Raw genomic sequence first — 23595 nt, 5'->3', positions numbered from 1 at the left:
AGATAAAAATCTCAGTTCTCTTTTAATCTGCATTTCTTGAATGGCTAGCAATGGTGAACTTTTTTTCTCGTATATTTATCAGCTGTTTGTATTTCTTCATCTGAGAAATGTCTATTCATTTCAGATACCCATTTTTAATTGAGTCTTTAAATTTGGGGGTTCTAATTTTTTGGAGTTCTTTATATATTCTAAATATTAGCTAGCAAATTTTATTCCCATTGTGTAGGTTGTCTCTTTACTGTTAGTTTTTTTTTGTGGTATTTGTTTGTTTGTTGCTGTGCAGAAACTTTTCCAATTTGATGTGATCACATTTATTGATTCTTGGTATTATTTCTTACACAACTGGGATTTTGTTCAGAAGGTATTTGCCTACACCTATGTATTCAAGGCTTTTATCTATTTTGTCTTCCAGCAGATTGTTTCTGTATATCTTTCTTCCAGCAAAGGGATTTGGACACTTTGTAAAAAAAATAATAATAATAACATAGCTGAGTGTGCCTGGAGTTGTTTCTATATCTTTTATTCTGTTCACTGATCCATGAGTCTGGTTTTTTTTCCCTTTGGCCAATAGCATGCTGTTTTGACCACTGTAACTTTGCAGTATAACTTGAAGTCCAGGATTGTGATACCCTTCCCTCCCCTTTTTTCCCAGAATTGTTCTTGCTATTCTAGGGCTCTTGTGGTTCTGCATCAATTTTAGGACTACCTTCTCCATTCGGTAAGGAATGTTATTAATATTTCTATAGCAATTTCATCTATGTAACAGTTTTAGAAATATGGCCACTTAGACTATATTGGCTCTGCCTATCCAGGCACAGGGGATATCTTTCTATTTTTTCTTATCCTCGTCAATCTCCTTTTCAGAGTTCTATAGTTTTCATTGTAGAGGTCTTTCACTTCCTTGGTTAGGTTAATTCTTAAGATTTCATTCTTTCTTGATGCTATTGTGAAAGATATTTTTCCTAATTTCTCTCCTTAGTGAGTTTGTTATTGATCCACAGGAATGCTATTGATTTTTGAGTGTTGACTTTGTATTCTGCTACTCTACCAAATAAGGATTTTAGTTCTAGAAGGCTTTGGGAGGAAATTTTTGGGTCTTCTATGTAGAGGATAATGTCCTCAGCAAATAATGATAGTTTAATTTGTTCCTTCCCTATATATATATCTTCTTCCCACTTGTCTTGTCTTATTCTCTAGCTAGTGCTTCAAGAATTATATCAAACAGAAGTGACAATAACAGGCATCCTAGTGGCTCACTATATATTTTGAAAATGGGTATTCTGATGTCTCCAGTATTTCTCAGGATTACTTTGGCTATTTGGGTTTAACTATCCCATGAGCCCATTTTCAAAATCTTGGTTTCACTTAGGTTGTTTTGTTTTTTCCTACTTTCTTTGTATTCTCTTTCTGTTGTCTTGAATACAAGGAGAAAAGAACTGTTCCCTTAAGCCAGGCAGTCCCCAAAGAGTTTACCATGATCCCGAAACTGCTAAATGTGTGTCAGAAGATGAAAAGCCAACTACTTACCATAGAGTGGCCCCACAGAATAAGACCCTGCACATTGCTGGGTTAACAATGATCTGTTTTATTCTGAAACGTTTTCTGGTTGTAGGCAATTCTTCTTCCATTTTAGAACTCAAACTCTTTTAAAAAAAAAAAAAAGAAAGAAAGAAAGAAAAAAAAGACAAAGAGCAAAAAATTTAGATTCAGCAAAAGTAAACTTTGCTTACAAAACTGTATCTTCTGTTCTCCCCAAATGCCACCACTCTATCCTGGAACCACAAAATAAATGACAATCTTATAAATCTATCCTGAAATGGATGATATTCAAAGTGTCAAAGAACTGCCACAGTAATTTACATCATTAAAAACATAAACATTTAAAAATATTTTACTTCTATTTTACAAAACCATTCAAGTGAAATTTTCTTGTCTGTGCCCCTCATGAGGTATAGGGAAACTTCAAAACCAAGACAATGAGTACCAATGCTGACCGAGATGGAGGTGATTCGTACTTTCACCTCACTGTGTTATGTGGTGACAAGCTCATGTGACTGCTGAGACACTGTTGCCCAGAAGTATTACCTTGGTCATGAGGAAGGGTTAGACCCAACTTTAGGCCCATGAATACAGGGAGGGGAAGGGGAATCAGGAGTCCTGGCATCTCTCTGGACAACTGCTTTGTCCAGAAGCCCTAGATTATAGTTTCTTTCCTGTGGCTGCCACTTTATTTCTTACAGATAAGGAACTGTGATTAATTTCTAAGATTGGCTGCCTGCTTCAGAGCTGGGTTTTTTGCAAGTTTGAAAAAAGCAAAACTTTTCATTGGTATTATAGAATTCCTATTTCTTTTTGGTAGTGACCTGAAAATTATATCCCAATGTCAATTCACCCTTTCTGTCATGAAGGAGAATCACCAATTGACACTCTCTGGCCTTGGTATCTGATCTCAGAATTAGTCTGTGTTCCCCTTAAGTTATCACATGAAATACAAGGAATTTTTGAAAGGCCAAAATGGGAATCACCTCATTCTCCCTTCTGTCACCACCCTATATTAGTCCCCCGTGGCCTTGGATTTCAAGGCCCCAGGCTATACACTTTCCAACAGAGAAAATTCTTGATTCTCTAGCAATTAACATTTTGTCTTTCCTTAAACCTCTTAAAGAGAGAGCTTTTAGGGAATGTTTTGTATAGCACCAATGGATTAAATAAATCTGGCAGAATCATAGGCAAAACTAATATGGACTGGGACCGCCTCTGTGGGCCAGGTTCCAGACCTCATGCCTCAGTGCCAAGTTCCCATGACAGAACTCCTAGACCATGGAGGGATGAGCACCGGGGGTGAAGGATGCTTCCTCCTGGGCAACTGAGGCCACATCTTGATGAGTAAAAAGGGCCTCACCACCCAAACCACTAACCTCTTGTCACACCTGGATACTCAGAACCAGCTTTCTAAGACATAGAGGGCTAGAACCTGACAGGTTTCCATTTTCCCTTTTTATGTTTTCAACAAAGATGAGGGCTAGAAAATCCACCATAGCTCCGTGGTCACCTTTGGAATGCCTACCTAAACATTGGGAAGAACTAGAACCTCAGACCAAGGAAAAAGTCTCTCATCTTTTATTTTACAGAGGCATGGATCCTCTGTCCCCTGAGGAAAGGGAAAAATGGTTATCCAGGGCTCTCTAAATTGCAATACTATCCTCCAATTAGATCTGTTTTGTAAGTGAGAGGGGAGATGGAATGAAGTCCCTTGTGTGCAGCTTTCCTTTGTTCCTCAAGACCATCCAGAATAGACTGCAGCTTGCTTGGTGGAGTCCATTCTTTTAGCAGTTGTCCAGTCCTGTTCCCTCAGAGAAATTCATCCCCTCAGAGGGAAAGAACTGAGACCCAGCTCCACTTTATTCAGAGACAAACTCCACCCAGCCCAATACACCCCCTGAAAACCTGCTTCCCCTATACATTCAATTAAACCTGCTTCCCCTATACATTCAAGAGCAGCAATTGAAATGGGCAACTCCCACTATGAGTCTTATAGAAATAATCCAGCTGACCAAAAGTTGTTTGCTCCCATAGGGAAGGATGCAGCCCCTCTGACAATCCTCATTAGTCACTTGATGAGCCCAGATGATATGAAGCCAGATTGCACTTCATCTTTTGCACCAGGGAAGGGCTTAAGAATGCAAGGGTTGAACCAATTAATTACTAGAAGGAGGAGACTCTAATATTGTTAATGGAAAGGCTTAAGGAGTAAATGATTAGATACACCCTGATGGACCCTGAGAGTATTGAAGACAAGATAGTCTTGAAGAATAAACTTTTGATCCATTCCATCCCATATATCAGAAGAAAGCTTTATAAACTTTTGGTTAACCCAGAACAGGAAAGACTTGTTGCAGACATCATATTAACAAAAGCCACCAAAACCTTTCATCAAAGGGATCAAGAAGTTCAACAGGAAAAGTGGATTTGACACAAACAACTGATAGCAGCCTTTATGGGACAATCCACTAAGAAAAAGAGGACTCTCCCAAGAGATGTAGTTACCGTACAGAAATGGGACATTTCAGAAAGGACTACCCCAAATTCAAGGCATGGAAGGAGAGGAAAAATAAAATTCCCTATACTCCCTGTCACTATTACCAAGAACACCACTGGTCTGATGAATGCCCCTAGATGTTTTCCAAAACCAAGTGAGGATCCCCGGGGCTCCACCTACTGGCCCCTACCCTGCTGACAGGAGGCCAAACCATAAACATCCCAGCAGACATGAGCACCACCTTCTTGTTCAGTCCTTATTTCCTTCCCTGGGCCACATTCTAATCACTTTGTTATTGTTGAAAGGTCTCAGGACACCCCATGGAACTGTGGCTTCTTCTCTGAACCCATAACCTGCTCTTGGGATAATTTCATTTCACTCATTTATTCTTTATAATGGCAGAAACCCCCACTCTTCTTCTAGGGAAAGATTTCTTGTCCAAGGCCTAGGTACATCTCCTACTCCCACCAAGATCAATCCCCTCTAATGTGTTTCCTTTACTAGAATTACAAGTGGACCCATTCATCTGGACAATGGACAAATAGCAGGAAAGGCATTTACAGCTACCTCTGTCTTGATCCACATAAGGAACCCTACTTCTTACCAATAAGAGAAACAATATCACCTAGGACAAGAGGTACCAGACGGGCTAAGGCCTATTATCCAGGAACTCCTAAAACAAAGACTCCTTAAAGAAACAGTCTGTCCTTAAAACAGTCCTATAACCAGGGTTAGGAAAGGCCCAAATAAATGGAGATTACTCCAAGATGTACAGCTCATCGATGAGACAGCAGTGCCACTTCACCCAGTAGTTCCTAACCCCTATACCTTACTGACCCAAATTCCAACTTCAGCCAAATAGTTCTCTGTCCTGTCTTAATGATGTCTTCTTCTGCATCCTCTTGGCATCCAAAAGTCAAAATCTATTTGCTTTTGAAAATACTCTCACTGGGATAGGGCAACTAACTTGGACAGCCCTTCCCCAAGGCTCTTATGATAGCCCTTGCTTGCTCAGATTGGCTTTAGCATGAGACTTCACTGGTTGCAAACAAAAGGAAATCAACCTTTTGTAATATGTTGATGTTTTAATGATCTGTGGGGAAACTGAGATGTTGGTGCAAAAAGGCATTAAGTTTCTTCTTAATTTTCTGAACTCTAGAGGATACAAGCTGTCCCATGTAAAGGCACAAATCTGCCAGACCCAAATAATTTATTTAGGGCTCCTTATTGCATCAGGCAAATAAGCTCTAAGTCCTGAGAGGATACAACCTATTTAAGATTTTGCCAGCCTAAACATATTAAACAACTAAGAGCCTTTGTGGGTGCTGTAGAATTCTGCAGAATATGGATCCCTGGGTGTGCTGAGAAAGCCAAGCCCCTTTATCAGCTCAAGGAGACACAGGAGACAAACTCACTTACTCACCTGGGCCCAGAGACTAACCAGGCTTTTGAAGATGTAAAACAAGCTCTATTGAGAGCTCCAACATTGGGTCTCCCTAATCAAGAAAAAAAATATGATCTCTTCCTTACTGGAAGACAAGGAATAGCTCTGGGGTCCTCACCTACCTTTTGGGGCTGGGTGACCAACCTGTGCCTTATTTAAGTAAAGAGTTAGATTCTGTATCTAAAGACTGGACTGGGTCCTTGTGCACCCAGGCAGCTTCAGGTACCTTAGTTCCTTTAGCTCACAAGCTCACCCCAGGATGAATGCTAATCATTAAATCCCCACATGACATTGGATGACTCCTCTGGGAACAAGTTCACCCTTAGGTGTAAGATGCCAGAGTCTTAAAATATCAAGTACTTCTGCTACAGGGACTTGATGTTACTATAGAAACCTACCAAACCCTAAATCTAGCCACATGTCTACCTGATCCTAAAGAATCCCCTGGATATGACTGTATTGAAGTCTTGATCCAAATCCAGCAACTAAGATGAGGACTCTTTGGCCAGCCCCTTAAGGAGTTTGAGGAAGAGATCTTTACTGATAGAATTCTTTTGTCCAAGAAAGGATTGGGAAGGCTGGCTATACTGTAGTGGGACATTCAGAGGTCACTGTCTCCAAGCACAAGTCCCCAGAAGGCAGAATTTAAGGCACTCATTCATGCTCTCAACCTGGGTAAAGATGAGGGTAAAACATATATACTGATTCCAAGTATGCCTCCCATGTGATACATACTTATGCTGCCATTTGGAAAGAGTGTGGCTTGCTGATTTCAAAGGAAGCCCCTATAAAACATGATCCTGAGATTTTACAACTGATTGAGGCTGTACATTTGCCTCTTGAGTTAGATGTGGTCCACTGCCCCTGTCATCATAAAGGGGAAGATTCTATTGCTGTGGGTAATAGAAGGGCCAATAGGGAAGCAAAACTAGCAGCCCCTAGCCTTTAGAATGTCCCCTCCTGTGGTCAGCTAGTCTTCTGTCCATAATTTTACCCACTTACTCAGAACAAGAGATAAAAAATGCCCAGAGCCAGGAATGGACTCTCAATTCTGATGGATGGTAGGTCTGCTTGGCCTGGAAAATGATTGGGGTAGTCTGTGACTCCTGTCACCTAAGGCAGAAGAATACTTATCCTGGTAAAAAAAAAAAAAAAAGAAGACCTTCCAGGGAAAATATCTGGATTTGGTAGTATAACATGTAGTAAAAACATATGAAATTTGTCTAAAAACAAATCCTCAGAACATTCAGCTTCATCCTCCAAGAGAACAGTACAGAGGCTCATACCTTGAGGTGGGCTGGCAACTTAACTTTACCCATCTACCAGGAGATAAAAACTGTCAACTCCTTCTGGTCTGGGTAAACACACACAGAGAATGGATAGAGGCCTATCTACTAATTCTGAAAAGGCAAGAAAGGTAATGAAGGTCCTCCTGAATGAGATAATTCCTATGTTTGGGGTCCCTCATAATCTCCAGAGTGGCAATGCCCCCAGCTTTTTACTCTGAACTCAAGGCATTCCCAAGGCTCTTGGTATTGACTACCATCTTCACTATGCCTGGAGACCTCAGTTATCTGGACAGATGGTGCAGGCCAATGGGATACTCAAAATGCACTTGCTCAAGGTGGCATAGAAATGTAAGGCCTCTTGGAACCAGCCCCTACTCATGACCCTTATACAGGGCAGAAATATGCCCAGGTTTCAGGGGCTATCTCCTTTTGAGCTTTTATGTGGGAGAACCTTCCTCAGGAATGACATCCTGATAGATGAGGAAACCAAGGGAGCCTTGTGGCAAATGAGACCCCTGATCCAGTTCCAACAAATCCTGTCAGCCTTGAGACAGATGAACTCCAGACCCACTCCAAACAGTGAGCCTCTTTTGTCTTGGAACTTTAGTATTAATCAAAACCTTAGATTCTCAGGACATGAGCAAGCCACAACGGCCCCTACATGGTGATCCTTTCAACTCCCACTGCAGTCAAGGTGACCAGAGATGATTTCTGGATCCATCACTCACAAGTAAATCCACAGACTATACCTGGAGGAACAACAACAGCAGATAAACCAGCTCCATCATGCCTGACCAGACACTCTGATTTGACCTATATCTGTGAGCCTGTGGACGATCTCAAACTCCTCTTCAAAAAGACCCAAGATAAGTACTGTCTTGATAATTTATAAATGCCCCTGTTTCTAACAGTATGTCAGACCTACATATCATCTCTTTCAGAACAGTTCTGCCTTGAAAGTTTTCTGGACTTTCTTTCAATCTTTCTCCCAGAGCTCCCCTATGCCCAATGACATTTGACCAATTGCTTGACTTGTTTCTAGATGTATGGTTACAGTGCTCTTTGATTTTACACCTGCATAGCTGTACTTTTACAGTCTCATGTTTTGTACTTTCATGCTATGTGGCCCCTGATCAAGACATGGTAAGGCACCCCTTGTTCATTGGGTGCTTTTGACTGTGGCTGCTACTCACAGAAGCCATATTTCTTCAAAATAAATGTTTCCTGCCCAAGGGGTGGAACTCCTTCCATTGCTCCAAATGGGATACTATCTATGTGTCCTGGCCATCCATTACCAGCCTGTAGTCTTGAGACCTCAACTTCCTGGAAAAATAACTCCATGGTCCAACTTTCTGAAGCATTGACAGGGGTATATCTTAACTATTGAATATGTTTTTGGGGGCCCACGACTGCTTCCTGACTCTCAATGTTACAACTTCAAGAGACAAAAGCTCCTAGCCAAGTGTTTCTGGAGCAAAAACCTCTAAACTCTTCTAAACTATTATTAGACCTAACAGGCCTATCCTCAACTTGAGGATACTTCACAGGATGATCCCCAGCCCCCCAGATTCCCAGATGATGCAACACTCTTTTAAACTGTTAAACATTATAATGTAACAAAGATCAGGGATATTGATATCTAAGTTTTTAATCTACTCTGCTCTTACAGATATCATACACTGAAGCATATTGAATCTTAAATGTCCAAGATATTATATTAGATCATTTTCCAGTGAATATGTTATATATAATATTACCTGCAGGAAATCAATTAACTGTCTTGGTCTTCACTTTCTTTTGATCTAAAGCAATATGATGACTGTAATTGACCTGCCATTCACATAAATCTATTAAGACAACCAAATCTCCTTAGACATGTAACAAAACCTAGCTTGTAGCAGACATATGAAAGTAGAGAACACTAAGGAAGATGCTCATGGTAATAATTTCCCATCTAGAAAACACTGATGGTGCATTTAAAATGTAAATTAAAGAACTAACACAAAAAAACAATGCCAATGATGTGTTTTCTTTGATCATAATTTCCCATCTACAAAATAGTGATGGTAAATAATCAATGTAAATGAAAATATTATATTCAGAATCACTTTGCTGAGAAATCAGTCATGTCCTTCAAAGGGAACCAACTCACTTTAGATGCAATGGACACATGGATAAGTAGATAATTTCTGCAAAAGAGCAGTATGGGCAGAAATTCTAGAATGTTCTAGAACAGCTAATCAATAGGGACATCAGGTCAGAAGAATGAAAACGACAGAGCTGGCATATAGACAATCCAAAAAATAAGGGAATGTCTTCCTTCCCATTTCCTTCAATGCCCAGTAAAATGAACACAGCACGAACTTTTGAAGCACTTACACCAGCCCTAGTCAATTCCTTCTAAATTTCCAAAATAATTTTTGTAAAGCCACAAGTACTAGTACATACAAATATCAGTAATAATAACAGACGTCCAGTCTTTCCTGACACCTTAAATTTCTTGCTATATATAAAAATAATTTTTCTCAATTACTGCATCTAGTGATGATAATGAGGAACACATTTAGAGAAAGGATAACTATTTTCACTTACCTCTTAGTCAAACTTTGTGCAACATCCGTTTCCCCATTGACACAGGCAATTCTTTGCAGTTCTTTTAATGCTTGTTGTGCTTTTCCAGTAACCATAAGCCAGCGAACTGACTCTGAGATGCAACTATTTAAAAGGAGACAGGCAGACTTACTGATGAGAGGTAATACCTTCCAGTCGAGAGAGAGGAAGATGCAGGTCCTCTCATTATGATTTTGCCAGTATGTACATATAATCCCTCTCATTGAGGAAAAGCACTCCTGGATTTGACTACCCCTCCCTAGTCTTCAACCACACCATCATATCTTGTTTCCAGCCACCATACACTTTGGCAACAGGAAGACTGCCTCCTGAGGAACACAGATTCCCTGATCCAGAACCTGAACAGGTTCTGTTCCTTCTCCCCTTCCTTTCCTTATATCAGAAGTGACTGCCACCTCCATATGTAACTCCAGTTTGGAATTCAGTTTTTACAGGTGAACCTTCTTGTGTTAGTGGAAGTTTTAATTATTATAAAACTTTTGTATTGTCAATTTTAAATGATACTCAGTATTTTATCCCTGAGAAGATTAATTAAACTTTATGAAGACTAGGATAAGTGCAAACAGAAATCAGGAAAAAAATTCATCTATTGACTATCATTTAGAAATGTTTTTCTGTGGGTTGATCTGAGAAGGACTTCAGCAACCAAGTGAAAAAAATAATAGGTAAAGTAAAAATTTTGAGCTACAAATTCATCAAATTTTATAATTTTCTAGAGAGCTTATTCTGCCATAATTGAGGATTTTTCTCTTCAGCTTTATAAACCTTTTTCTGACTATTTCATTAAAAATTTCCTTGAATACCAGAAAAAGTGACATCCAATATTCATAACCAAGCCCTCATATATCACAGTGAAAGTATATAACAAATTTCACATACCAGGCAAAGAGAAAAAAAATGAAGAAGGGCAAGCCAGTGGCCATTTGAAGCATGTGCCAATCTTGGAAAGCATAAGCTATTCCTCCAAGGATTATTTGTCCCAAACTCTGAGATATAATAAATGTGGGTTTCCAATTCAGTATGGTCCCTTCTAAAACCAAAAAAATAATAATAATAAGATATTCAACACTATTTAGGAAAGATGATTGCAAAAATGTAATCCAATATATGAACATATTTTATACAGACCAAGGCCCACCTAGGATGAAGGCATTGCTTTGAACAGCACTCATGCAGGCAGAGGAGAGGAATCTCAAAATATAGTAAATAGAGAAGATTGGGGCAAATGCACATCAGATGCTCAGGACCGCATGGGCTAGGCAGCACAAGACCAGCAATGTCTTCCCTCCGAATCTATGGTAACAGAGTCAGCTTAGTGGAAAATGTAGTGAATGGCTGTACATCATTAGAACATTCCCTAAAATCTCTCATAACTCTTAGAGTCCAGTTTTCCAAGTTCCCCATTAGAAGTGATTATTAAACTTGAGATATTTTTACTTAAATATTATAGTCCAGTCACTAATCACATGCCTATGAAACACCACAATATGTTTACAAAAATAATTATATTGGTAATTTTTTGTGAAATAGGAAGAAAAAGTCCAAAGGGGAAGGGGAAGGGAAAGTGGGAGGGGTAGGGGAAAGAAAAGAAGGGAACGGAGAAAATATGAGAAAAGGAAAAAACAGAAACAAAGTCTTTGCAAATAGGGAGGGGTGGAGGGGTTGAAGGGAGGGCAAGGGAATGGGAAAAATGTAAGAGCCAAGATATATCATGTAAAGGTACAAATTCCCAATGATGAATGTGATCATATTGTATACTAAAATGTACCAATAAACTTAATGGGAAAAAACAGCTAATGCCAAAAACTGTGTATACAGGGCCATGTGACATCCTATTCCATTGAAACCTACAGAATAAACATTTGACTTAAAAATTGAATCTCCAAAGAACTTTGTTCTAGGAGTATCTCCTTAAGATGCAGAGATCTTACTACCCAAATACACTTGATCCATTTTTTAAAACAAGGCATAAAATTTCAGGCTATTTTTCTGGTTCTCAGGCCAAACATCAGCAAACCCACTTTGAAGGGGGAATGGAAAGACTGCTGAGTGTGAAAAATATATTGAATTTTAAAATGTGGTTCATAAAAGAGTTTAAACATAAAATCCCAAGTAAACCTTAACTATATGAGCTAATACAAGAAATCTCCTGAGATAGCACATCATTGTCTCTGTCCATAGAGCAGCAGAACAGGTTGGCACTCTTGACAAGCTGGCCTTTCTCCAACTACAGTCTCCTCTACCCACTCCCACAGAATGTATTTGTCTGCTTCTCTTTGTCGTTAATAAAGACAATAGTGACATACTTTATTTACTGAATTCTAAATAAATTTATTGAGTGCCATAGTAAGTTCTTTACAAATATATCATATGAAATTCATGTAAAGAAAAATGAAGTTATTGCTATTTGAAATGCATCCTCACTGTGTCTGGTAGTGGTGAAATGTCTGAAGCACTTGGCAGCAGCACAGGCTTCTCATTATTGCTTTGCGAGAGCCCTCACCATTTTGCATTTCTGTCCTAACTCTTCCAGCAACATGCATTTCATGTGTTTGCGGACCTGAAACTCTGTCTGTCTTATTTATAATATTAAGATACATGAGAATTACTGCTGATTTGCATATTTGTTTATTTTGGAAATATTGGAATTAAAATTACATAATTCCTGTATTTTTGATTCATCAAAGACAGTGCATTCATATTTCAATGTTACCTTATCTTATCTTATCTCTCTCCTTCAACTGATATCCAGATAGACTAGCTGGATTATTGTCTTTCTTATTAAGAGTAATACTACCCACAAGGAATGTATTCATGATGTACCACAAACAAATGCTAATAAAATAAAGTAATAATTTAAATCTTAGTCCTTTATTTAATTTCTGCCACATTATTAACCTGAATCTTTTCTTTATCTAGTCTTATCTTCCTAATTTTGTTTCTGGACTCTTTCTCAATGTGTACATGATCGATTACCACATTTCTATGCATTTCCTTCCTTCAGTACAATTTCTTAATTTGTTCATAAATGAATCCTCCTAAATCAACAAAGAATTCTATACACATTTTAAAAGAGAACACACAAAGCAATGTTTTCAGTTACCACAATTTTCTGGTTATCTTCACTACCACAGTTTTCTGGTTATCTTCACTATCTTGACTCTAACCCTCTGAAGTTTCCTATTTCCTTGAACCAGGAACCCTATCATTTGGCTTCTGTCCTCTGCGCTCTGCTTTTTCATGTACATAATTCTTACCAAAATGTCTACCGTCTTCAAATGTGTGTTTATGAAAGATCCCTTTACCTGTCGGAAGGGGGCAGACGCAGCACCTCCCCACACAAACCCTGTCTGCGTGATGAACTGCACCCAGCACTTGAGTGATTGAGAATGGCATACTAAGTCCCGCTGAAAAATATTGAACACATAATATATATTGGGTAATTAAAATGGCAGTCTAGAGGAGGCATAAATGTAACTATGGAAGAGATCGGTACAGTGAGAAAGAGAGTGAAAACTTACCCTTCCCTCACTGTTCAGTATTAGCAAGAGTTTTCTCCTTCTGATTTCTCCCTATATTATTTATATTATTTAAGTTACTATTTCAAATACAGAGAAAAAGATGTAATTGCAATAGAATCACTTTTGATTTTTGCAGCCTAGGGAAACATGAGTCTTCTTTAAAATTTGAAGAGATCAAAAGGACCCAGTAAACAGACTGTATAGCATAATAGATAGTCTGGGGAAGACTATAAAAAAGATATTTAAATGTGGTTTCCTACCATGCAAAATTTAAAAAAATAATAATGAGTTAGAAAGCAGGGGAAGTTGAAAAACAACTTGGGAAGGGACTACAAGAGAAGAGAGTGCTAGCATAGTATTTCCAACCAACATTTTGCAACCCTTTTATCCTGTCCTGTTCCATGGTGAAGTTTGCTCTCAATGGAGGATGAAATGGAAGCCTAAAGCACAAACCCAATACAGTGCAGCTCCCAGAGACGGTAAGCTTCCTAAAGACCCACTCTCACCTATGACATAGAGAGGGTTGTCATGGGGGCATAGGTATTAGTACAAGTAAGTTCAGAGTGAGCCCTTATGGGGCAGGCAGTGAAACTCAGGGAAGGCAACTGCCTCGCATGCACAAGATCCTGGGTTCATCCCCCAGGAGAGAAAAACAGTCCTTGTGGAAGTCTGTACAGGCCTTCAATGGCCAAAATAACTTAGAAAATTACTATGTCCCATGAATAGATCTGATAAATTACCGAGAAGTCAAGTGAATCAGAAGTCTTCAAAGTTGAAAAAAAAAAGCCTTCAAATCTAGGATGTTGGAGTGAGTGTGATAGACTCTTAAAAATGCAAAGAGTAATAAAACTCAGAATTGATAATACAAAGAATAGAAAGAACCAGAAGCATCCACAAATTAATATAGTTCACTAAGAACATATTATAATGAAGAAAAATAACATTAAAGTTATTGAATTATAAAACAGGTGATAGTGTGATAGAATTTATTTTCTGCTTAGAAAGCTAAATTGAAAAAATTAGGTGACCTTGGGCCGGGGATTTAGCCCAGTGTTTGCACTGCCTGCTTCACAAGCTCAAGGTCCCGAGTTTGATTCCCAGTACAAAAAAAAAAAAAAGGAAAAATTAGGTAATCTTATCCACAGAAAAATAATTTCCACATGGATAAACTTAATTAAATATACTCTGAAAGTTCTGCTGTCACACAAGGTGAGCTAAGTGCCAGAAAGAAATATGTACCACAAAGAAGCACTTACCCTGGACTAAGGAAGGCCTTTAAACTGAGAGAGACCTGAATTAGCATTTCCTAGAGCTTGACTAAGAAACTTTTTTTTTTTTTTCACCAGAAAACACATACCAAGTAGACACAAAGTTTCAAAAAGGATAGTAACTACAGTAGGTGAAGTGTTGCAGTAGATGGTAGAGAAAGTCTCCTGTACTCAAAAGGCAATAAAATAAAAAGTAGAAATTACATGATATTAAAATATAGAAATGGGGCATATAATGACGAATTAAACATTTTCTGTGTTTTTCTAAAATTTATAGGAATTCATTGAAGGAATTTGAGCAAGATACCTTAATATGTTTGGATTTATGGCAAATCTAAATGGCAGAATTCAGGAAATGAAGAGATTGCTCCCGAGGTCAAAGGACAGGTGGTAGTACTACACACTTGGGTGGCATTTATGAAACAGAAACAAAGCTTATTTATGAGATTTTGAAGATGAAAAATGACCTCAACTGTATCTAATCCAGTGTGGTAGGTGAGAAAGAGATCTCAGGATGACTCCTAACTCTAAAGCTTGAGTGACTGAGCAGAGTTTGAGGCAGATGAAGGTAAAATCAGTGTGAATAAGTGGCCACTAAAACAATTATGAGATGTCCAAGTGGTGCTGTGGAGGACCACTAAGGAGAAGCACTTGATTATGTCTGATATTTATAGTACTATAAAAGCCTTCTCAACAAAGAGCAGATACTTGGCCTTTGTTGAATTGGTAACTAATGTCCCAAGTTTGGACCATGATCTGGTAGCTTTCACTAAATGCAAATTCTGATCTTGATTCATGAAGGAACCTAAGTAAAAGTCAAAGGTAGAGAAAGTATTAAAACTGCAGTTTCTTAGTTCATCCCGTGATGCTGTATAGCTGATCTCCCCTAGCCACTTCTCCATCACTTGACAACAGAATGAGTCAGTTGAAAGAGTTATTTTTAAAAAATTGTTGATACATTTTCATCTAAAATGTTGAGAAGTGTTCTTATACATTTAAATGTATGGGAAATATGACCATGCTAAAATTTAAAATTAATATAATTATACATACATATATTTTGTGTACATACACATAAAAAATTAACACAGTATACATTGATGTTTGAATACCAAACCTTCATTTGTCATATCTATAATAAATATGTCCACCATGAAGTGATGAATACTTTAAAAAAATTTCTACAAATTAATTAAAAGTTTTATGAAAAGTAGGCTAATATAAAGATGAAAATTATTTCATTTTAAAACTGTACTTGCTAATAATTATAATGGAATTAAATATTTTAATAGAATATATCAAATATATGCTATGCTACTAACTGTTACAGTGTATAAACATGGGATTATTTAAACTAATACAGGAAATTTCTTTAATTGAATATAATTTATTGACAGTTTTATGATTACACCAAAAATAATTTGAAGGCAACCAAGGAGACAAAAGGAGAAGCAAGAACAAGAACAGTGAAAACAATGAAAACCTGAATGACTAAATATAAACTTTCAAAGTTTATATGCATACTTTTCATTAAAAGCCCTCATGAAAATGGTGTGTAATTTCTTCTTCTCACAGGGTATAAATTTAGTACATTTTCCTAAATCACAAAACACAAAAAGATCTGAAATTATGTAAATTTTACCTATGTTACTTATCAATAAAACCTGGCCTGTTCTGAACTTATTTGGGACAAATCCCTACCTAAATTGTCTGAGCTGTTTAAAATATTAATCTTAAAAAATAATAATAACAATAAAATAAAATATTAATCTTTCACCATGAAAAGAGGAAACTATTTTTGTGACTATATACAACAATGATATTATGAGGTTTTTTTATAGACTCTACAGGTGCATATTATATGTCCTTTATATTACATTTTAAATATGAAAATTAACAAATTATAAAACCTATGTGATCCTGAGAATTGTAGCTATATAATAATTACATTACAAACTCAGGGCTGTATTGGGATTGAGTTAAGTTGGTATTCAGAAAGTGTTTGTCAAAACACATATCATAGAGAAATTTTTGGTTTAACCTACATCTTTTTTTCTTTGTATAACTTTTTTTTACTCATTAGTAGTTTCTTATATTTCATTTATAATAATTAAGGTACACTCTAGGAGAACTTTGGCAAGTATACTTGGAATAAGAAAGGCTTGAAATAATTCTAAAATGAAAGTACTTATTCTACATCATTTATTGGGCATATGATTATAATCGAGGGATAAACAGTTTTCTCTCATTTCTATTTTCATTGAAGACATAATTAAACTTTGCATTATATGCAATAATTAACATATCCCATACACAAATTCTGAATACATAAACAATAATTTAATACACATATAAATAACTGGTTTGATGACTTCTATGTGACAGTTTTTTAATATTTTATGCATATTGTTCATTCCATCCTTACAACTCTGTATCAGTTATTATCATATTAAGCATAAAATTGAAGTCTTAATAATTGTCCCATGATATAACAATAGCCTGGAATCGCCCTAAAAACCAAGATGTAGAATAATCCCACCTTACTAATTCATAAACTAAAACAGAACAATGCTGAAGTTTGAGTGGCAGATTTAAAATTTTCACCCAGATCACTTTGGACCTGAGAACTCACTCTTACTCATAACACTTGAATACCTCCACATTCAATTAGAAGTTTTATAAAAATGTGGCTTTTATTCTCTTTTTAAATATACAAACTATGACTCTGGAGATCTGTAGAGCCAAAGTTGAAAATATGAAGCCATATTTCCTAACTTTACAGACACATCTATTTGGAAAATATACATACATGTACGTATGTGTACACACATGCACACACACACACACACACACACACACACAAATAAAGGTGCAATCTTTTACTTTCCTCTCCTTAGTCCTGGATATTTTGTGAAGCTGCAAACTGTTGCACCTCAATGCCATAGACCACACACCCTTAGCTCCCTGTCACCTACCCCAAGCACGTTACCTCAGTAATGATGGTAGAAGTGGAAACACTTTGGTCATGCGTCCACCCATCCAGACATGGCTCTGTCTCCAGCTCAGCACTACCAACGGCTTACACACTGGACTCTAAAAACTGCCTCGGGGTCTGGCGGAAACTACGGCATTGTTCGGGCTTCCGGTTTAGAGCCATTGGGGTGCAGACCCTGAGCAGCGCTTCGGCGGTCAGATTTGTGGTCCTGTTGGCTTCAGGGCTGGGACTGTCCAGGAAGTGGACGCAGCAGTGGCGATCGGGGATGCCTGCCATGAAGTTTTCTATTAAATCCTGACAGGAGCCCAGGACATTTACGACTACACGAAGAGAAATAGTCAAAGTCTAATACCGTCCACCTCCAGCCCACTGGAGAACATCCTCAAAGGCCATGGCTGAGGTCTGAAGCAGCCAGCTGCAGAGCAACGCATTTTCCAGAACTGCAATTACAGGTTACAACTTCGTGAGTTAATGGATTAAGATAATATGTTCCTCCACGAGAAAGCTAGACATTTGAAGTATTTGGGTATTAATTTTGAGCAGCAAATTTACTTTCTTTTACTTCTTAATAAAGCTCTGTGAACCAGTTGGATTATTTTCACTACACTTAGGGTAACATGTTATCTTCCATGATAAGAGAGACTTGGGGGAAGAATTGTCCCTGAGAAGGAAATTTCATTGCATATACAGAAATTACACTTTACGACAGTGTAAAATCTTCTAGCAGGCTCTCAGGAAACCAATTTTTAAAATAGTATTAAAGGAGAAAGATTGTATTATTCAAGGTGATAATTATTTATGATTGTATATAATTACCATGATCAAACTAAGTTAACACACACATCACTATTTATGATGAGCCTTACATTCCCCAAGCTTATTTTTTTTATAATTAAATTTATTCCCTGTGACCTACATCTTCCCATCTCATCTGATCCCAGCACTTGGCAACATATCAGTTACATCAGACAACATTCATCTTTTTGTGCTCTTTTATTTCATGTAGAACAACATACTTCAGCTCTTATGGGTCATTACAATGGCAGGATATCCTTCTTTTCTATTGGTGAATAATATTCTACATTCTTCAACCACTTACAAAACCATGTACATTAAAAGTGTTCAGCATCACTAATCATCAGACAAGTTCACGTCAAAACTGCAATAGTATATCACTTTACACCTTGTAGCATGGCTAGTGTGAAAACATTAAGTGATAACATCTGTTGATGAATATGTGGAGAAAGAGGAGTCCCTCCACTGTTAGATGGAATGCAAAACAGAATAGCTACTGTGAAAAAATATGGAGATTCTTCAAAAAGGAAATAAAAATCAAACTCCCACACAACCCAGCAATTCCACTTCTGACTGTAAGTCTAAAGAAAATGAAATCAGCAAGTTGAAGAGATACTTGTACTCCCAAGTTCATTGCAAGATTATTCACAAGAGTCAAGACATAGAAACTACTAAGCATCCATCCTCAGGAAATAATTTTGATGAGGAATGCTAAGTCTTGCCTTCTTAAAGCTATCTATGTCCATAAATGATACATATATATATATATGTATATGTGTGATAGAAATTACACAAATACAAATAAATAACACACTTATACAGTGTCTAAAAGAAAAAGTGTTTCCTAAACATTATAAGGGTGGAATTAATTCACTAGTTGAAGGGAGTAATCTTTAGAGAGCTATAACAGCCTTGTCACATACGGTAAAAGGTAGAAGAATTCTCAGAAACAACCATGAGGTCTGAAGCTATTCAGCTGAGAAAATGCCTAACAGTCCTTCCCCTTGCCTGTAATAAAGATGGCTAGGAAGAAGGGCCAGAAAAAAATCATGCAGCAGTGCAAATGACACAGTTTCGAAATGGGCTCATGGCATCTAACAGATGAATTTATTTATTTATTACACTTCACTGTATCATTTGAGATTGTGCAGAATACTGCGTTGCTGAAACTTCTAAGTATTTGAGATAGCTGGTATGTTAATTAAATTGATTGAATTATCCCACATAATATTCAAAAGCTAAACATTAGTTTGAATATTACAACAAATATATGTAAAAACCATGTGTCAAGTTACAATTTTAAAATTTTTAAAATATGGAAGTACAAAAAAGCTATTGAGGTTCAATAAGAAACTCACACATGTGATCATGTACTCTATAATAAAATATCAACAGGACTTATTAAAATCTTGTATCTCTGTTATCTGTTCCTCATTCCCTACAATGAAAGGGGCATAAAAGCAACATTTAATTTTCTCATTTTTTGTCTCTATGTCAAAAATCAAAGTTTTCATTGAGGAATCAATTCAATATTCTTATAATAACTGTTAGTACCTATGTTATTACAACGAAAAATAGAATTGAAACCTACCTTCATAAGACTTCTATTTAATATACTCTGAAGCATACACAAGACAGATTTGTCTGGCCTGAAGAAATAACATGCAGTATAAAAACAATGAAGTTAATGCTTTACTTCTGACCCCCAACTCCACCCACTGAAAGTTCAAATAATTGAAATGACTCCATCGAAAACGTAGTTTCACTGCACTGAGCTATTTGTGTTTATCTTTTTGATGATGATGTATGCCATAAGACAGAAATATTATGATGTTCAGGCACCACTGTGGGAACTGACAAAGGAGGGATCCACATGGCTTTCGGCAGGTGACCACAGCTGCACACAGGCTGCCAAGTTCTCCCCCACTCTGTTCTTTGCTTTTCTATGGACACAGAGCTCACAGTATGAATTTCCCTCTACATTCTGCAGCTCTAGCTCAAACTATATAATTTTTACCAGAAAAACTTGTTTTTCAGTACTGGAGATGAAAACAAGGGACTTCATAATCAGATACCTCCCCAGACTTTTATCAAGGGTCTCACTAAGTAACTACGTTGCCCGGGCTGGGCTCCAACTTTACATCCTCCTGCCCCAGCCTCCAAGAGTGCTTGGTCATCATGCCCTACTAAAAGTAAAACTTTTAGAGAATGTTTGTACAAGACAATTAAAATTTAGAAAAGGAAAAAGCAGCATTAAATTCCAACTCAATCATGATATATTTTAATTATTAAATTATACTAGGACATAATGTACCCAATAAATTAATAATCTTTTGATATTAAAGTTGTTCAAAATTCAACAAATTCAATAAGTGAACATTGAGTGTTGTCTTAGTTACTTTTCTCATTGCTGAGTCAAAATATCCAACACCCAAAGTAAAGAAAGATTTATTTGGCTCATAGTTTGTAGAGGTTTAAATCCATAATCAGCAGGCTCTAAGGCAGAGTGGCATGGCAGAGGGGCATCACAGAGGAGAAACAGTTCATGGCAGGCAGAAGGTAGCAAAAGTAAGCAAACAAGGAACCTTAATAGGGTCTTTCTGCTGACTGTTATATTCTATCTAGGCTACTGGGATTATGGTAGTGCCAAACCAATCAGTGGACTAATTTAGTAATCAGATGCCCTTAATCCCAGCATCACACACCCTAGATCTCGCCACCTCTGACAAAGGCCCACCTATGATTGAATGAGGCTACTGAGGGAACATCTAGACACAAGTTATCACACATGTAAATTAGATACCACTCTCCATCTGGTTAGCTTATATATAAACTCATGGCCATGGGGATGAGTAGGAGGAGGAGCAGCAGAAATTTGGAAAAAATGTTCCCTGGCTTGGTGTGTGCACATGCGCTATTACTCTATTGATCAGATGGCAAAATTAAAATCAAAGAGCATAGATATAATCTCTGCATCCTTGGAAAAAGAAACTGCAAAGTCATAAGGCAAAAGTTATGAAATGTTAGTCAGCTTTCCATCATGGTTACTAATACCGTGAGCAGAGCAACCTAAAGGTTTGTTCTGGGTCACAATTTCAGAGGTCACAGTCTCTGGAAGCTGCTGTGTGCATTGCTTTTAAGCCTGAGGAGGTACAGTGTTGTGGCAGAGGGAGTTGGCAGAGCAGAGCTGCTCACTTGCTGGGAGCTGGGAGCTTCAAGCTGGGAAGTGGGCACCAAGGACAAGATACACTTCCTAGTACCGAGACTCCATGGGGGGCTCTCTGCAACAAAATCCAGCACCAAGTTTCCATCAGCTTCCAGCACACCACCAGCTGTGGACCAAGCCTTTGTGGGATATTTCAGATCCAAACTATAATGCTCCATCCCTGCTCTGCTCACAGTGTGGTATGCATTCAGACCAATACCAAGAATTGTCAAAGGTTTCACACTGCTCAAGAGGCAAAGTCCAAAGTCTCTTCTGAGTCACAAGGCAGCTCATAGCTATGAGCCTCCATGAAAGTTAAAAAGTGAGTTGCATACTTCCCAAATAACATGGTGAGACAAGCAGAGGGCAAATATTCCCAATTTTTCTTGATCCTATTGTCAATGGTATTATTTTCCTAATTTCTCACTTGGTGAGTTCATTTTTGGGATACAAGAATGCCAATGATTCTTGTGTGTGTGGTAATTTTGTATCCTGCTACATTGCTGAATTTAATGGTTAAGTGTAGGAGTCTTTTAGTGGAATTTTTTTGGTCTCCTATGTAGAAGATCATTTATTTATGAATAATGATAATTTGACTTCCTTTTCTTTACATATCCCTTTTATTTCTTCCTCTTTCCTGATGCTCTGACTAATATTTCAAGTACTGAATTGAACAAGAGTGGAGATATTGAACATCCTTGTCTTATTCCTGATTTTAGAGAGGGAGCTTTTCGGTTTTCTCCATTTAATATGATGTGGGTGGTAGGTTTGTCATAAATGGCTTTTATCAGATTGAGATAAGATCCTTCTATATATATTTTCTTCAGGGTTTTTGTCATGATTAGATTTTGGATTTTGTCAAAGGGTTTTTCTCTATCTGCTGAGGTGATCATGTGATTTTTGTCTTTGCTTCTGTTTATGTTATGTATTACATTTATTGATTTTGAATATGTTCAACCACCCTGGGATGAAGCATTTATGGTTTCTATCAATTCCCTAAGCTTCTCTAATTTTTTTTATCTGTGTCTTCTCTAGATTCACTAACCATGTCCTTTATTATGGTCATCATCTCTTTAGTTATCTGTGTAATTATTTCTGATTAAGTTTTTCTGGAGACTCATTCATCTGCTTTGTTACTTTGACTGTTACCATTTCAGAAAGTTCAGCTCAATGGCTTTTGAATTCTTCCACCTAAATGCTCATTGGATTTGACTTGGGCAAACTGGAGGTCTGGGGTTGCATCTTGCTTCTGCGTTTTCTCATTTTCTATTTTTTATTTGTTTTCCATGTTGGAGCTTTTAAATTGCTTATGGTAGATATCTTTAGGACTAGCATGGAGACCTCTTTAAGAAAAGACAACTCTTCAGAGATGTCTTCTAGGTAAAGCTGGATTTTGGCTTTTGAGTCTATCCCAAGATCTCACCTCTTCAATTTATTGAGATAAGAGTTGCTGTTCGGCCTAGCACCCCTTTCTTTAATACTGGATTATGGTATTATGCTCCCCAGAGCATACACGGAAGAACAACTGAGCACAACAACTATTTCATCTTGGTTAAAGTAACACACTCAGTAATAACAATGACACCAAGCACAGTCCAGAAAATTACACACTGTGAGAACTGTTGATTTGTCACCTTAACCACAGGTACCAGATTTATAGCTACATAACAAGACGTAAAACAAATCAGAAAATTATGTACATTGAATGTCCATTCAATTGAGTGATTTTGCCCTCAGTGGAGAAATTTTAAAAGAGAAAAGAGGGAAAAAATATGGAAATAAAGCAAAAGAGATTAGAAACAAGGTTGAAGGACAAAGGAAGATTGCCCAAGCGTCAGGAAACTGGTAAAGAAGACAGGAGGGAAAGCAAGCAGGGAAAAACAAAAACAAGACCAAAACAAAACAAAAAACTAAAAGCAATATAAAAAAACAAACAAACAAAAAAGCAAATGAACAAGAGTAACAGAAAAGAAAAACAAAAGCAAAGCAAAAGAAACATGAAAGAAAGGGGAAATTGTTTCTCTGTGATTTCAAGCCCATGGTTATCTTCTGGGGTCTACAGTTTTGCGGTAGTGCTGAAGTCCAATCTGAGATCCATGCTGGGCAATCCCAGCAAGCCCACAGTGGTATTAGAGCACAGCGCTGATCCTGGTGCCTCCAACTCCACAGAAGGTCAGGCTGACCCAGGCCTCTGGTCATGGGCTGGGGCCTGAGTCACTCAGCCTACAACACTCTGGGCACCTTCTGCTGGCCAGACCATGACTCCCAGACCCAGGACGTGTCCTGTGGCTGTCCCTCACCCAGGCACTGTGAGATTCCAACACTGGGTCCCAGAGATGAAGCCAACCGTGGCTGCTCCATGTCCTGTGTTTCGTTGGCCTCCCTAAAATGGCATCTAGCTAGGCACC

General features: G+C 37.7%; 1 protein-coding gene across 1 annotated transcript; it reads right to left on the bottom strand.

Moving 5' to 3' along the window:
- Positions 1-7496: 7496 nt before the first annotated feature.
- LOC147830267 (solute carrier family 22 member 22-like) lies at positions 7497-21366 on the bottom strand. Its single transcript, XM_087185269.1, has 7 exons — positions 21243-21366; positions 17319-17507; positions 17182-17270; positions 12735-12810; positions 10283-10433; positions 9365-9487; positions 7497-7521 (listed from the first exon to the last, which is right to left on the bottom strand). The coding sequence occupies exons 1-7, from the start codon at positions 21364-21366 to the stop codon at positions 7497-7499; spliced, it is 777 nt and encodes a 258-aa protein (XP_087041395.1).
- Positions 21367-23595: the final 2229 nt, after the last annotated feature.

This window comes from Heterocephalus glaber, unplaced genomic scaffold (assembly GCF_053883595.1).
Source record: "Heterocephalus glaber isolate CG9 unplaced genomic scaffold, H.glaber_assembly_v1.0 deba00000281, whole genome shotgun sequence".
Classification (NCBI taxonomy): domain Eukaryota; kingdom Metazoa; phylum Chordata; class Mammalia; order Rodentia; family Bathyergidae; genus Heterocephalus; species Heterocephalus glaber.
Note: the sequence above shows the minus strand (reverse complement) of the source record. Positions and strands in the feature narration are given on the sequence as shown.

Bases quoted from the DNA above. Each gene is read 5' to 3' on its own strand.
- LOC147830267 (XM_087185269.1), bottom strand. From the start codon at position 21,366: ATGGAGCATTATAGTTTGGATCTGAAATATCCCACAAAGGCTTGGTCC. The intron at 17,508-21,242 runs GTACTAGGAAGT...CTCTTCGTGTAG, and splicing joins GAGCCCCCCATGGAGTCTCG to TCGTAAATGTCCTGGGCTCC. The intron at 10,434-12,734 runs GTGCTGCGTCTG...TTTTGGTTTTAG, and splicing joins GACAGGGTTTGTGTGGGGAG to AAGGGACCATACTGAATTGG.